The 16393-nt window shown below is 48.4% G+C and overlaps 1 protein-coding gene across 1 annotated transcript in view; it reads right to left on the reverse strand.

Moving 5' to 3' along the window:
- LOC147717911 (uncharacterized) overlaps positions 1-15107 on the reverse strand; it is a 56373-nt gene extending 41266 nt beyond the window's left edge. Inside the window, exons 1-2 of the mRNA XM_086919895.1 lie at positions 15046-15107; positions 91-294 (exon numbers count right to left, since the gene is read on the reverse strand). Of these exons, the coding sequence (XP_086776021.1) occupies positions 91-294; positions 15046-15107 (266 nt within the window). The remainder of the gene's footprint in view (positions 1-90; positions 295-15045) is intronic.
- Between the last annotated feature and the right edge of the window lie 1286 nt (positions 15108-16393).

A 16393-nucleotide genomic window follows, 5' to 3' on the forward strand; every position in this document is an offset into this window, starting at 1 on the left:
CCCAGCCAAGAGCCCCTTCTTAGAGGTCTTGAGTCCAGCTGAGCTCCGAGGCGACAAAGGCTCTCCCTGTGTCCAAAGCTCTCCTCACACCAGTGACGTGACGGGCGGCATCTTGGGGACTCCTCCTCCCAGGGCTGCAAGTTCTGCAGAGCAGAGAGGGACGAGTTGTGGAGACACAGGGGGTCGGGCTGGATGGAGTCGTTCAGGGACTTCTGGAAGACCTCTTGCTGCAGCTGCAGCATGAGGCTGCTTGCCTCCTGCCTCTCTGCCTCACGCTCCTCCACCGTCTGCCTCCTGCAAAGCAAGCAGCACAAAGGGATACAGCCTAGCCTGCAACACGCTGCGGGGGGAGCATTACACAACGCCACAGGGGTCCAACGCCGGAGCGGTGCTGGTCGTGACTCTGCCACATCCATGGAGGTGAGTACGGCGTAGTACTGGCGGGGGGAGGCGGTTGCGAAAATACACGGACAACGGACCTTATCTTTAGGGAGGGCCATCTAGAAACAGATGGCCCTCCCTAAAGATAAAAAAGTGCTTCACAATAGCCTTGAAGCAGGAGAGCCAGTACGGGTGGGCCGGAACAAAAACCGAAAGGGAGGCAACGAAAAACCCTCCTTTCCAATGGGAAGCAAGCGTTTACCATAAACACTGATGCTACCCAATGGAAATGAGGGGCGGGACTTAAAGCCCTTTACTGAAAGTCCTCTCCTACAAAATCTCTTGCTGGGCTCTTCCCTGCAATGCCACGCGAGACCTACAAACTATACTATTTGGTGATTTTAACTTAACAATCCACACAAGAGCATGGGCAAAACGTAAGGAGGGGTTCAGTTCAGTTCAAGGGAAAAATATCCATGGCTCCCCACCTCAAGTTAGGTCAAACTCTGGAGAGGAAAGTAAAATATGTTGTCTTAACCCCTCCCCTGCTGAAGACGGAACCGCTCCGTCATCAGCTACGGTGGCGCTGTGCTGATGACAGAGCGGTTCCATCATGGCTCGTCCGACGCTCCTGCGCGGCGCGAATTCCGCGCCTGCGCTGAGGGTTCTATTGAGCGGGCGGGGCCATGACGGAACCGCTCCGTCATAAGCACAGCGCAACCGACGCTGGTGATGGAGCGGTTCCGTCACCAGCATGCGCCCGCCGCTCTTCCGCCCCGCCCCCTTAGCACTGCGGCGTAATAGCCGCCGCAGTGAAGGGGTTAATCAAACAGCCATTTGTGCCAACATTTTCACCTGTAACTTCTTCTTACAATGGCAGATTTTTTAAAGCAATATACTATTACGTCCGCTGGACCCTTCGGATTGTGGTGATATATAGGACTTGTAGGTTCATTAAGAACCCGAGGTACCCAGAGACAATAGCTGAACTCCGCCTTTCAATGGGTTTTCATTGTGTGCCGGGTATATAGCAATTCATTTGTTAAAATATAAAGAGTGATCAAGGACACCTATGTATCTCCTAAATTGGAACAAAATATAGAGTTTAGAAGCAGTACTTATTTGCAATTGTGGACAACCATGCTAGCATGTGAATTATAGGACATTTTTCAAAGTGACTTCTTTTTTACACATGACCTTACTTTGGGAAGACAGAAATGCATAGCAAGTCAATATGTAAGAAAAGTAGTTCTACAATTCTGTGTTCCCCTAAGTTTCCCTAAAAAAATGGTACTGGACTTGTGTGGGTAGGCCTAGTGCCACAAGTGAGCTATAATTTTTATTGGGAGACCAAGGGGAACTCGATGTGGTAGGACATTTGTGCCGGCACTGTGATCCCACACAGAAATGTGAGGAAAACTTAATTTTTTCAGACATATTTGAGGGGGATTCTGGGTAGTAAAACGTTGGTGGGTCCATTCAAGCCATACCTCCCTGGGCACCCCCTGGTGTCTAGCTTTCATAAATGTGTGGGTTTGGTCGGTTTCCCTAGATGGCCGTCGAGCCCGGGGGCAAAACCCCAGGTGACGTCCTTTGCAAAACCAGGTCGTTTTGTGATAGGTAATTTTGATGTCTCCACTAAAGGTTTTAGACCCTTCCCTGTCATGCGTACTTGGCCCACCCATGCAAGTGAGGTACCAGTTTTATCGGGATACCTGGCGGAATGCTGGGTGGTAGGAAATTTGTGTCAGCCCGGTGATCCTACAACTTTCCTACACAGAAATGTGAGAAACGTGATGTTTTCGGCTAAATCTGAGATTTATAGGGGATTCTGGGTAGGAAAACATTGGGGGACCCATGCAAGCCATACCTTCCTGGGTGTCTAGTTTTCAGAAATATGTGGGTTTGGTAGGTTTCCTAGATGGCCACTGAGACCGGGGGCCAAAAACCAATGGGACCCCCCTTGCAAAACCAGGTAGTTTTGGGATAGGTAATTTTGAAGTCTCCACAGTACGTTTTGGGCCATTTACTGTTGTGAGCACAAGGCCTACCAACACAATTCAGGTGCCATTTTTATTGGGAGACATGGGGGAATACTGGGTGGTAGGACATTTGTGTCGATCCGGTGATCCCACAACTTTGCCCACACTGAAAATTTAGTAAAATTTGATTTAGGTTTGCAGGGGATTCTGGGTAGGGTAATGTTGGGAGATCCATCCCAGCCACACCTCACTGAACTCCCTTGGGTGTCTAGTTTTAAGAAATGTCTGGGTTTGGTAGGCTTTCTAAGATGTCAGTTGAGCCCGGGACCAAAAATACAGGTGACCCCCTTGAAAAATCAAGTTTTTTGTGATGGATAGGTGAGTGCCTGTGTTTTAGGTCCCAGGCTTGCAGACCTTTAAGGCAACCTAAAAATAACCAGTAATTTCTGAAAACTAGACACCCGTGGGAGTACAAGGAGGTGTGGCTTGCGTTGATCCCCCAACATTTTCCTTTCCAGAATCCGCTGCAAACCTCAAATTCAGCTAAAAAGTCACATTTTCCTCTAATATCTGTGTGGGAAAATTGTGGGATTACCGCACGGCACAAATTTTCTACCACTCAGCGTTCCCCTCAGTCTCCCAACAAAAATGATACCTTACTTGTGTGGATGGGCAAGTGCCTATGACAATGAAGGGCCAAAAATGTGTGGAGATTGAGGGGGTCCCAAAGCGGGTCCAAAAGGGCATTTAGTTTAGATGTTTTTAGGCTGATGCTATTTTAGGCCTTCCAACAAGTGAGGTGTCATTTTTTTAACAGACCAAGGGGAATGTTGTGTGGTAGGATATTTGTGCCTGCGTAGTAAGCCTACAACTTACCCACATAAAAATGTGAGGAAAATGTGACTTTGAAAGTAAATTTGAGGTTTGCGGGGGATTCTGGCAAGAAAACGCTGGGGGATCCATCAAGCCACACCGCCAGCCAAGTGTCAGTACGCGCACACCACCAGCCACGCACACCACCAGCCAAATGCCATCCACGCACATCGCCAGCCAAGCGCCAACCACACACACTGCCAGCCAAGCCACATCCAAGCACACCGGCATCCAAATTTCATCTATGCACAGTCAGCCAAGCACTATCCACACACACCACCAGCCAAACACCACCCACGCACTCCGTCAACCAAGCACCACCCCAGCACACAGCCTGCCAAGCAGGACTGGACTGAGAACAGCAACCAGCCCTGGCAGATTGCTGCTCGTCCGGCCCTGGGAGGGGCGGGGGGTGTGTGCTAGTAAAAAGCACTGGTCCCACTTTTGTTACTGTGGGCCTATATTGCAGTAATGCTGCAAAACCGTCCTCAATGTCCAGAAAACCGATCCCACCCCACCGGCCAACCTGGGAAATACCTGGTGCCCGCTACGGCCAGTCTGGCTCTGCAGCACAGCACCATCCATGCACACAGTCAGCCAAGCGCCAGTCGACTTACACTGCCAGCCAAACTCCACTTCACCAAGTGCGAGTCCACTCACCATTAGCCAAGTGCATGTCCACACACACTACCAGCCAAAGCTCAGTACACACAGCCCATCAGCCAAACACATGTTCACACACACACACAAAACTCTCTCTGGTTTTCTTGTGGTTTTCTGCCCCCACTTGGGGGTAGATGAGACTAAAAATAGCACTGAAATATAAGAGAAATGCTTTCATTTCTCTGTGCTTTTCCGACTTTGCATGCGTTCTGCACTGTGCAGCATGTATGCAAAGTGGGGAAATCTTTGCATCATGCCTAGCATAGTATTTTGTACAGGAAGGGTACAAAACCTATACTACACTCATGCACACTCCCTAGCGCTGCAATGCTAAGTGTGGGCGTGGTGCACGGCAGCTGAAATCAGCGCCAGCGCAAGGGAAAAGGGAGGAGAGAGCCATATATCTGAAGATATGGCGCTCTCCTGCTCCTCCCCTGTCACGCAACGCAGCGCAGCCTCGCGGGGGCTGCGCTGCGTTGAGTGACTTTTAAAAAAAAATCTCACCTATGGTGCTCTCTGCTCCCTCCCTGTCGCGCAATGGTCTGAGCAGCATCTACTTTGAGGCAAGGACAAAGCCTGCCTTATCTACCATCTGCGGTGCAGCTGGCCACCACCTAATCTTCTCAATGCGTATGCGTCTCTGAACCATTTATTTGTAAAAATAATAAGTGCCAGGGTGCTCATCAGGAGGGCACTGCAGCTTGCACCACACATTGCCCCTGCCATGCTGTCAAACTGGGGTGATGTGGTGAGCAAAAGAATGATGGATTAAAACCAGATCCGTGTGACTGGGGGTGAATGTTCGCATTGTCCAGCATTCCGTCCATCAATTGTTTCTTTCGCATATGTCGCCCTAATTGGGAAGGGTATGCCCAGACGTGGGTCCCGTGCTCACCACACCACTGGAATCAAGCTAGCCTGACTGATGAAGGGTGATGCCCTGAAACCGGTCCCAGGATGCTTGTTTCCGGTCAAGGGAGGACCTGGCCTGGCAGTTCGGGCTGGACTGTTCCCTCAAGGAACAGGGTCAAGACTGATTTGCATATGGCTGGGTCTAAACTGGGGTGGTGTGGTGATTAAAAGAATGATGGGTTAAACCCAGATCCTTGTGACGGGGGGGGGAATGTTTGCCTTGTCCAGCATTCCGTCCATCAATTGTTTCTTTTGAGAAGTGCGAAGACTCACTCAGGAGCCCCTACCGACTGCCCCCTCACATCTTCCACAGGGCCGCCTCTGTAACTACACCCGAACTAGGACACTCAATCAACTCCTCCCTCAAATCCGGCATCTGCCCAGACGACTGGAAACGTGCAGAGGTGAAACCCCTACTCAAGAAACCAACGGCCGACCCCACCAATCTGAAGAACTACAGGCCCATCTCTCTCCTCACCTTCGCAGCCAAAGTCACTGAGAGACTTGTGAACACCCAGCAGACCACCTTCATTGAAGAAAACTCCATCCTAGACGTCAGTCTGGCTTTCGCAGCAACCACAGCACCGAGACCACCCTCCTCGCTGCACCGACGACATCCGCAAGCTGCTGGACCAGGGACACACCACAGCCCTCATCCTCCTGGACCTCTCAGCAGCCATCGACACCGTCTCACATCACACTCTAGCCGCCAGATTCCATGACGCAGGGATACCGGTAGCCGCCCTCGACTGTGTCCAGTCCTTCCTCTCCGGCAGAACCCAGAGGATCAGAATCCCACCCTTTCTCTCCGAACCAACGGACATCAACTACGGAGTACCCCAAGGATCATCACTCAGCCCCACGCTGTTCAACATCTACATGGCCCCCCTCGCCGCCATCGTCAGACAGCATGGGCTCAGCATCGTATCCTACGCTGACAACACCCAGCTCATCCTCTCCCTCACAAAGAACGCAGAAGACACCAGACTCTGTTTCCAGGAAGGAATGAGGAATGTGGCAGCATGGATGAAAGACAGCTGCCTAAAACTCAACTCAGAGAAGGCGGAGATCCTCATCCTGGGACCCCGCAGCTCCGCCTGGGACAGCACCTGGTGGCCCTCCGTCCTCGGGAGCCCACCTGCCTCCACAGACCACACCGGCAACCTCAGCATCATCCTGGACTCCTCCTTCTCCATGAACCGTCAGATCAACGCCGTCGCATTCACCAGTTTCAACTGCCTCCACACCCTCCGGAAGACATTCAAATGGATCCTGCCCCGACTGCAGACGGACCGTCACCCACGCAATCATAACCAGCAGACTGAACTATGGAAACGCCCTCTACGCCGGAGTCAACAAATCTCTGCTACACAAACTCCAGACCATCCAGAATGCCACAGCCAGACTCCTCCTAGGGACACCATGCCACAAACACATGACCCAACACCTACGAGGCCTCCACTGGCTCTCCATCGAGAAGAGGGTCACTTTCAAACTCCTCACCCACGCCTACAAATCTCTCCACAACATCGGACCCAAATACCTCAACGACAGGGTCTGTTTCCAGGCACCCAAGAGGAACCTCCGCTCCGTCGACCTCGCACTAGCTGAGGTCCCCCGCATACGCATCAACAGAACCGTCAGGAGAGGTTTCTCCTACATCGCAGCCAAGACCTGGAACGATCTCCCTGTCGACTTCAGACGCTCACCTACCTTGCACATGTTCAGGAAGGACCTCAAGACCTGGCTCTTCGACTGATCCGGATCTGCTCCGCCCCGCTCCCCCCAGCGCCTTGGGACCCTTATGAGTGAGTAGTTCGGTTTACCAACCTCAATGATAGTAACAAATACTAAACATCACCCTGCTACAATTGTGACAATTTGGACTATTCCAGGCCCCCAAAGTGTTGTTTGTGGTCATCTCTAAATTAGCCAGACAGCGCCATCTTGTGACAGACTGTCATAAGTGCTGGTGTTGACAATTAAGTGGCAGTGACGAGCACCAGAAACCACCGTCTAACATTAAGCACTGACCTCCCCCCTCCTCCTGCTTTTAAGGACACCACCTAAATTAGTCACCCCTCCTTTATGCATTAAGAACCCTTATTATTAGGGGATGGGGTGCTCTCCTGGACTGGGCTGATACTTGGACGGTTTTGCTGCGTTGGCACTGACGGTTACAGAAAATATGCATTTGTTTAATTATATTTCCTTATTTGGGATTGCTTACTGTAATAAGTGCTGTTCAACATGGTGGTTACTTATCAGCACTGTATGTACCTTTGTCTACTACAAGCGTGGTGCTAAATCCCAACATGCCGCTTTGTCTATCCCTGTGTCCCTTATTTGCCAAGTGAGGCACACTCACTCACATCCTTTCACATGCCACAACAGTGAGGAACTCGTTATAAAGTCCATGGAGGCATGCTTACCAATACCTGTATGTCAAGGACCATGGCTGGTGTGTACCTTTTTACGCTAGTCTTGTGCTGAGGTGCAGCACTCCGAAGTTCCTGAGGTCTCCACATCCAATGAAGCTACAGGACATTCACAAGACGTGCAGTGGTGGCAGCCATCTTGAAGTCTTAGTATATAAGGGGCAGATTTACAAGCCCCTTGCCCCACTTTTGCGTCACTTTTAACATGGGAAATGTGACGCAAAAGTCCCCCGAAGTACTTTATGGTCCATAGCAGTCTTGCCAGATAGTAGTGAAACCCACTCTCATTATATTTGGACAAAGCAAGCACTCAATAAAACCCTTGTCTGTGATGCCCTTGCTGAGGTCAATGCCAGTCTCATTAAAGACTAGAGCCAATTTTGCAAGTATTTGCTAGCCTTCTTCAGGCACATTTTCTCGCATTTAGGTATGCAGCAAGATCCTTACAAAGCGGAAGCATTTACCTAGATGCTAACAACTACAAATAGTCAATTCTCCACTCCTTCCTTCCTAGGCAAGGGCAGGTAGTCTGCCAGGTATAGTTATCATCTGGACTCGATCAGTGGCCCTTCAGTGACCTCCCCAAGGAGGGAGATGTGGGCTCCTAGTCTGAGATGTTTCTTTCAGCATTCAATGTCAGCAGGCATCACTGAGGTGAACAGGTTTACTTAGACACTTCACTTCAGATTAGGGTGACCAGGCGTCCCGGATTTGCCCGGACGGTCCCGGTTATCCACCAGCTGTCCCAGCAGATTGCAGTATATTTAGCCTATGTCTGGTTTTTAGAGAGGGTCGACTGAAAACGGCGGGAGGCGCTTTTTTATGTTTTACAAAGCAGGGATAGTTACGAGTTGTTTCAAAACAGCAATAAAATTAACAAGCAAGCTACTGGGTTTTAAAAAAAAAATTTAATGTATGATCTTACTGTCATTCTGTGCACTCGCTTGAAGTAAAATTGTAGTCCCTCTATTTTGTGTGAAATGTCCCAGTTATTGGCTTCAAAATTCTGGTCACCCTACTTCAGATAGATGTTGCCTGGCGGGCAACTAGAGCCAAATTTCGGGGCGGGGGGGCTGAAAAATATTTCGGGGGGGGGGGGGGCGGGGGGGCTTATTCTTCCAACCACAGACAGAGTGGCTGTAAGAAGGGGTGAACAGACAACAAAAGCCTCATTTACAATTAATGGTCTTTTAAAGACCTGTTAAGTACTCGGGTGCGGTTGCAATTAAGATGCTCGCCATCCCGCGAAGACGTGTCAGCCCGGGCTGACACACACGACGGAAGCCCCATGAGCCCAATGGGTGTTGCGCGCCTGGAAGTTGCTATAGAAGTCTTTAAGAAGGCAGGGTTCATGCTTCAGCAGCACAACCCACGCTGAGCATCCTGTGATTCTGGACAAATCACTTCATCTCCCCGTGCCTAACAAAAATGAATGTGTGTCCTCATGTAAAGCAACTGGTGCTATGTTAAGTGCTCTGATACCCGATTCGGGTCAAGTTCGCGCTATATAAAAACTGCAAAAAAAATCCAAAATACAGGCATTGTTTCTCCATGACACGCAGTTGCCAAAGCCTAGAGAAACAGGCTCCATGATATTCATTCTAAGCTGGAAAAGATAGTCTTAAACAGTGACTTTAAGAAAGTATGTGTACTATTTGTATGACAAAGAGTTAAACTAGTCCATGATCATCAGGCCCTTCATATGAAAATATTTTTCAATATAGAGAAACCTTTACCCCCACACACCCATCAGTTGTGGAGTTGTGTCCACTCTATTCCCTGCCCCCTTTGGGTAGGCCCCTACCGCTCTCCTGGAAAGGAGAACATTAGCAACCATGTCGAAGCAACAATGACTAGTGCACGAGAATGTTTGTGAACCCACAAACCTTCAACTCTGTGGTTGTGCAGTAACGCGTCAAGTATTCTCCCTACCTCCCCCCATTTAAAGCCCACCCATGGACCCCATAAATGCAAAATAATTACGCCATACATTTGCTAAAATGTAAAATCACGCCATACGTGTCAGTAAATTCATTTTCCGGGACACATACATGTTTTATCACTAGCACATGTAAACGTCTGTTTTTTAAACTAGCCATTTGTAGAACTAACGCAACTAGATTTTTTGATTAGCCGCCTTCATATGTATCAGATTAAATCCAGAACAATCCATGCCCTCTGTGGGGAGATTTATTTTCTTGCTTTGAGGTTTATTTGTCTTCTGCTGCCATCTAGTGGGCATTTAGAAATCTGTCATCGACCATTTATTTTATTTATGTACTTGATATAAGAACAATAAATGGACAGCTGCGATCGCTATATAAACACTTCTTTAATTTACTAATTTCAGACATGCTTTGACATCACTCGTCACTTGTAATGAGAAGATAACTACTTGCTCAATTGTAATAACTTGTTACAGTTGATTTATCACACCACTGTGACACTCGAGTGAAAGGAATGTCACAGAGCAGGATTAAAATGGCTGTTTATACGATGAAAATGAGAACTATCTTTTAGTACCTCTTTCCTGAAATGCAAAAAGAACAACCGATGGATAGAAAGCAGAACAATGTCATACATTCACCCCAGTACAGAGGTCTGGGCCTACATCCATTGTTTTTTTGCTCCCCATGCCATTCCAGTTTGACCCCAGCCATAAGCAAATCAGTCTTGACCCTGTGCCTCATGGGAACAGTCCAGCCCGAACTGGCATGCCAGGTCCTCCCTGAACTGGAAACAAGCATCTTAGGACCGGTTTCGGGCTTTCAGCCCTCATCAGCCAGGATAGCTTGACTCTAGTGGCATGGAGAGCATGGGACCCACATCTGGGCATACCCGTCCCACTCGGGGTGACAAATGCAAAAAGAACAATTGATGGACAGAATGTAGAACAATGTCATACATTCACCCCAGTACAAAGATCTGGCCTACATCCATCGTTTTTTTGCTCCCCGTGCCATTCCAAGTTTGAACCCAGCCATATGCAAATCAGTCTTGACCCTGCGCCCGATGGGAACAGTCCAGCCCAGACTGCCAGGCCAGGTTCTCCCTGGACTGGAACCTAGCATCCTAGGACCGGTTTCGGAGTTTCACCCTTCATCAGCCAGGATAGCTTGACTCCAGTGGCATCTATCTATCTATCTATCTATCTATCTATCTATCTATCTATCTATCTATCTATCTATCTATCTATCTATCTATCTATCTATCTATCTATCTATCTATCTATCTTTTAGTGCCTCTTCCCTGAAATGAGCAGTCATTTGCAGAAAGGAGACTTTTAGGGCGGCGTTCTCATTTAGTGCACAGCTGTGGTTGATTATATGAAGGGAGGAATCTCTCCCCATGCTACCCTACTTGAGGAGGTTTAGCTGCTTTTGAAAAATGACTTGCATCAAAATGCACATGTTTACAACACATTATTAGCGTTATATTAGTGTGTTTAATTTCACATTACAAAGACTGTATTTTATCTTCAAATCTGTAGCATACTTGTTGATGTGAAGGAACAAGCGACTAAAAATGTAGGCGTTTTAAGGGAAGGGCTTTAGAGTGATATTATAAGGAATAAAGTACCCTTTCTGTTCTGTTGCAAGGGTGTTGCACATTAGGCTGATGGTCCACGACCTTATAAAATAAGTCATTTTTGGCCTTGTTCCTCTGTATGTTCATGGAACCTCTCTGTGATAGCAACATCTTTATAGTGTGTAGTGCACACTTTATTCCATATATAATGTGCAGAAACGTATAGTACACATTACTTTATGTTATATATACTATATACAATCCTGCAAAAGCGTTGACTGGATTTCCTTATTACAGTCCAGGTGGGGCATCACTACTGTGTATCACAGTTGCCCTGGGATGTTTTAAACGCCCCACCTTGCTGCCATCTTGCAGTCTTCCGGTGTGCACTCCAACGTTCTGTGCTCTCCGAGTCCATCCTACCTGATCACATTCCTTGTGCTTCCTCCTTCCTACCCTCTTTCATATTCTATTCTTTTCCCCACTCCTCACTTCCTACCAATCAATCATCTCACATCCTGCTCTTCTATCCTGTGCTTCATCATCCTGTGGCAATTCTTTCTGGGCTACAATCCTGTGCTCTTCTGTGCTCTTCTGTCCTGTGCTCCATCTGCAGGGAAGCTCCGGAGCTCACCAGGTCAGTTCGGGGCAGACTATGGGACTATCGTACCACCAAGAGCCTGCTTTTAGCTGCCGCTGAGCCCCCCATGCACAACGCCACCCCCCAAAGCGTGTTTAACTGGGCTCTGGTGAGAGGCCCCCTCCTCCTTCCCTTTAAACTTTGTTTTAGACTTTGCTGCCTCCCGTTCTGCGATCAGCTGCATTGGCGCCTGTGGTCTTTCTTCCCTGACCCCTGGTCTCTGGATTGAAATCCTCTGCCCCAGCTCCTCATGGACGATGAGGCTGTGACTTCGCTGCGGACTGCCTTTCTCTCCCTGGACTTGCTGGCTATGGCAGCCCTCTTCCTGGACTTTCGGACTTCGATGTTTATGCTCCCCGCCATTTTCTTTTTATGACTCGTTTCTTCTTCTACAGAATTACATAGACAATAGACATAGGAGAAAAAACACATCTTATGGGGAGGGAAAAGGTAGAGGGGAAATGGTAAACAGGGGTAGGGAAAGCAGGTAGGAAAACACAACAGGGAGACAAGGAAAACAATGTCCAATGTATGGCTGGGTAGGTGCCGGCCGAGGGGTGAACCAGAGCCAAACTCCTTTATAGCTGCATAGGACAGCTCAACCGGGCATTAGCCAAGGTTGCTCGGGCTCCGTGGTAAGTATAGACAGTTAGGGTTTCTGCCGAGGGGGCATCGTCAAAGTTCCATAAAGAGAACCAGTCACGGTGTTGCTGGTAAACACCGTCCGCCCCATCCTCCAGCTTGCCCCCAGGTCAAGAGAGGAGAGAGCAGAGGTGGAAGGGACAGTTCCATAGTTCGCAGATCATCTCTATTCCCAGCAGCTGTAGTGATTGTTGGGAGTTTGAGCAGGACCCAGGCTAATTTTGGGCCTCATCCGGTGGAGCTCCAGCTTCAAGCTGTTACTCCACCGCCATCTTGGTTGCTCCTTCCTTGCACAGCCCACTGCTGGGTGCTATCAGTGTTTGATGGCCTATGTGAGAGGCATTGATCAACTCCTTCATTACATCCCTCCTGCTGTATTGTGGAGTTTGTTACCCCTGAATCTCTTTAATGCAGCACCACAGCCTCACCCCTTTCAATTATACGATCTTCGGTAGGGTGTTGGTTGCCATTTTGGGGTCAGGCACGGCCAGGCATGGTTCCGTTTTGCCGCTGTTGCAAGCTTGAGGCTGGCTGACCTGTCTAGAATTTGCTTCCACTGCCCCTTGCTCATATCATGTCTATGCAGTGCATCCCCCCCTCACTGGTTGTACAGTTTTCACCCTCCCTGGGACCATGTGTGCGCACTAAAGACCCTCCAGGAGCTCCTCCAGTCGTGGTCTGAAGCTGCTCCGATCGTGCAGTGTAGCCTCCCGCACACCGCTCCTCCTGAAAACCCGATGGGATTGCGAGCACCACAGAACTTTCCCCTCTGCTCCGGTAAGGCGCCTGGGCAATTAGCGGCTCCTCCTTTCTCCGGACACGACAGCCGCCATTATGTGTAGCACTGCCGCAACTCTCACGGGGCCCCAGGGAGTCTCAAAAGGGGTCTTTCTGTAGGGTGGATGGCACTCGCTCAGCCTCCACCGAGGCGGTCGAATTTCTGCCGCCTCTGGAGCCGGGGGGGAGTCCCTGCTTTTGTCCTACCAGATTCTGACTCTGGTTTTGATTTGGGAACTAGGCCTGCCTCAAAACTAGCTTTAAGTGCTATATATGGAAGGACACAAGGATTAACATAGTACACTCCCCACACATACCACTAGCCCTCAGTACACAAGTTTAGCGTGGCTATCTTGAAAATACCGCCATCTTGGCGATGCTGCAAGTGCAAAGTAAGTGCTTGTATTTCATTACTCTCCACTTTCCCGTCATATGTCACACTCCACTACCCCCCACCCAACCCCGCCCCGCCTCGACACCCCACAGCATTACCTGTGCAGCCGCCACTGTCTACACCATTCTAAGTAAACCTCAGATACCACAAAAACAGCAGCCAGACTCATTTCCAAATCTAATCTAGCTTGTAGGGCAGTTGCTGACTTCCATTCAAAGAGCGATGATTATTCGCTCGTCCAGTATTGCACAACAAAACATCCCTCACAAGACCCTGAGACACATACGCTCATCTATCACAAAATGGGGCAGTCTCCTTCCTCATTCGGAGTACTAACAACAGTTTTCTGGAATACCTTAGCTCAGGACCTTAGGGCCATATGAATCAAGGCAAAATGGGTTCACAAACGCCGAAATTCGCAGAATTCTTGCGTTTGCGAACCCATTTTCGCTAAATGGTATGTATGAAACATATTTGATGCAAAATAAGGAATCGCTAAATTTGCCATTCCTTATTTTGCGATTGCATTTAAGGAATTGCAAATTTTGCGATTCCTTAAATGCAATGTATCAAGGAAAAAAACATTCCAAAATGCCATTAAGGAATCGCAAATTACCACCAACTTCTGGTTGGTGGTAAGTTGCGAATTCTTTTAAAAAAGCATTTTTTTCAAAAATCAAAAGGTGCCATGTGACGCTCATACATGCCCTTAGGACATGTATGTGCGCCATATGCGCACACATGTCATCTTCAGGGTTGCAGCAGGGTGTTCTTGAGACACCCCTGCACCCTTGAAAATATTCTCATTTTGCGATTAGCAAATTGCGATTCACAATTTCCCCTTCATTCCTATGGGCCTCCTGGCCCATAGAAATGAATGGGAAATTATTCCTTAATTGCGATTAGCAATTTGCTAATCGCACTTATGGAATTTTAAGGAATCGCTAAAAAGAAGCGATTTTCTACATACATACCATTTGCGATTTCTAAATAGCGATTCCTTAAAAATCGCTATTTAGGAATCGCAAAACGGAATGTTGATACATATGGCCCATAGACTCAACTCTCACCTTCCCTTCTTTCAGGGAACAGCTCAAAGCCTCAATCTTCGCCATTAAATTCAGCACACAGTCGTCAATCCAAGGCTGTAGTCCAGCTGCATTAAAAGCCTCGCCCAACGCGTTTCGTAAAATAACTTCATCAGGGGCACACAGGAAACGAAGTCACAGCAATGTTCATTGCACCCATTTAAATATATAAAGTCCCCGCCTTAATGGGCGTAGCTACTCGCATAGCCTTGTGGATTTTGTGGTGCAACGCGTGTTCCTACAGTGAGGCGCCGTGTACTTCATCTTTTAATTTCGGTGGAACATAATCCCCAGTGGGTTGCGGTGATCTGCAGCGATGGGGACACTGTCTTAACATCGTTCCAACGGCGTACCTGTCTTGTAAGCCACAGCGCCGGTTGACGCTGCAGCCAAACTGCACAACAGCACAGCGGGGCCATCTCGCGGCTCAGGCTGGGCCGCTATTATTCAAACAAAGAGTTGCCTGCTGGAAAGAAGGCCCGCACAGGTAAGTAAATGAACACCATTTATTCGTCGGAAGGAACACAGTCGTCAAACCAAGGCTGTAGTCCCGCTGCATTAAATGCCTCGCCCAACGCGTTTCGTAAAATAACTTTATCAGGGGCACACAGGAAACGAAGTCACAGCAATGTTCATTGCACCCATTTAAATATATAAAGTCCCCGCCTTAATGGGCGTAGCTACTCGGATAGCCTTGTGGATCTTGTGGTGCAACGCGTGTTCCTACAGTGAGTTGCCGTGTACTTCATCTTTTAATTTCGGTGGAACATAATCCCCAGTGGTACTCATTTTATCGACCTCAAATGGATGAAAGGCTGAGTGGACCCGTCAGGATTTGAACCTGTGACCATGAGGTCGAACACAGGCCCCTGCAGTGGATGCATTAGTGCACTGCGCCACCAGACCCGGATGGGCAGGCGGGCTGAGCTATGGTAGGACGGCTGTACGCTATTGGGAACACCGCATCTTTCCACTTTCGACCCCGGGCAGGAGAACCATGGAAACCACACCAACCTAGCACAACACACAACAAAATGCCACAATATAAGAGAACTATATCACACCGCCATCACACGACTATCATACCACATAACAACATACAAGACCACACACTATTAATCAACATGACATTTGTTACACTGCAACGCTAACATAACACTACTGAGACAGCAAGCAGCATCTCAACAGCCATCCAATCCATTACAAAGACTACTTGCAACCCAAAGCCCATTCCAAGCCACCCTCCAATCCATGCCTATGGGCAGTGCTTAATTTGAGCATGGGGTTAGTGGGGCCCAGCGTACTCATTTGTCCTTATCAGACATTCCTTGGGAGCAAGAAAGAGGAAAACTCACCAACGGAAAAGAAGGAAGAAAATACAGAAAAACCGTCAACAAGGGAGAAAGCAGGAGCCTGCAAAAGTGAGATATAAAGGGGAAGGAAGTGGCTGACAGTGGATTAAAGAGGCATGAGGTGGATTCAGGACTACAGAACCTTAGTGCTCGGGATGGGGACATTGAATGGCACCAGCCGCAGGCTTTTGAGCAGTGCTTGGGGCACTGGCACCCATTATGGTACAAATTGAGCACTGCCTATGGTGCACAGACTATACCTTGCCACCATTCAACATGAACCACAGTGAACCAAGAATCACGACGATGCCCCACCAGGGGAAGCAAAAAGTGTCTTTCCTCTCTATCTTGTTCAATCCCCACATTCATTGCACGTTGCACTACATCTTGGCTGACTGCATCGTCCAACATGACCTCATTTCTTAAATCCTCAAGTGCTTCTATACCTGGGAGATCATTAACTGCAAGACTGTCAGTAACCGTTAGTCTTGCTTCTGGCCTCTTGGTTGCTTTTAAATGAGTCTTAGTCTTGAAATATTTATGAAGTTTTAACTTCCTCACGAAACTAAAGAGATCGATCCTTGTCTGTGTATATTCCAGACGTGAATCTGGGCAGAAAGTTAGACAAAGGTCTAAACTTTGTGTTCCGCATCGGTGAGTGGTCTAGTTGTTAAATTTACCACTGTTAGATTAGTTGTTTCTGTTATCTTCTGTTGTTCCGTC

This window comes from Lissotriton vulgaris, chromosome 5 (assembly GCF_964263255.1).
Source record: "Lissotriton vulgaris chromosome 5, aLisVul1.2, whole genome shotgun sequence".
Lineage (NCBI taxonomy): Eukaryota > Metazoa > Chordata > Amphibia > Caudata > Salamandridae > Lissotriton > Lissotriton vulgaris.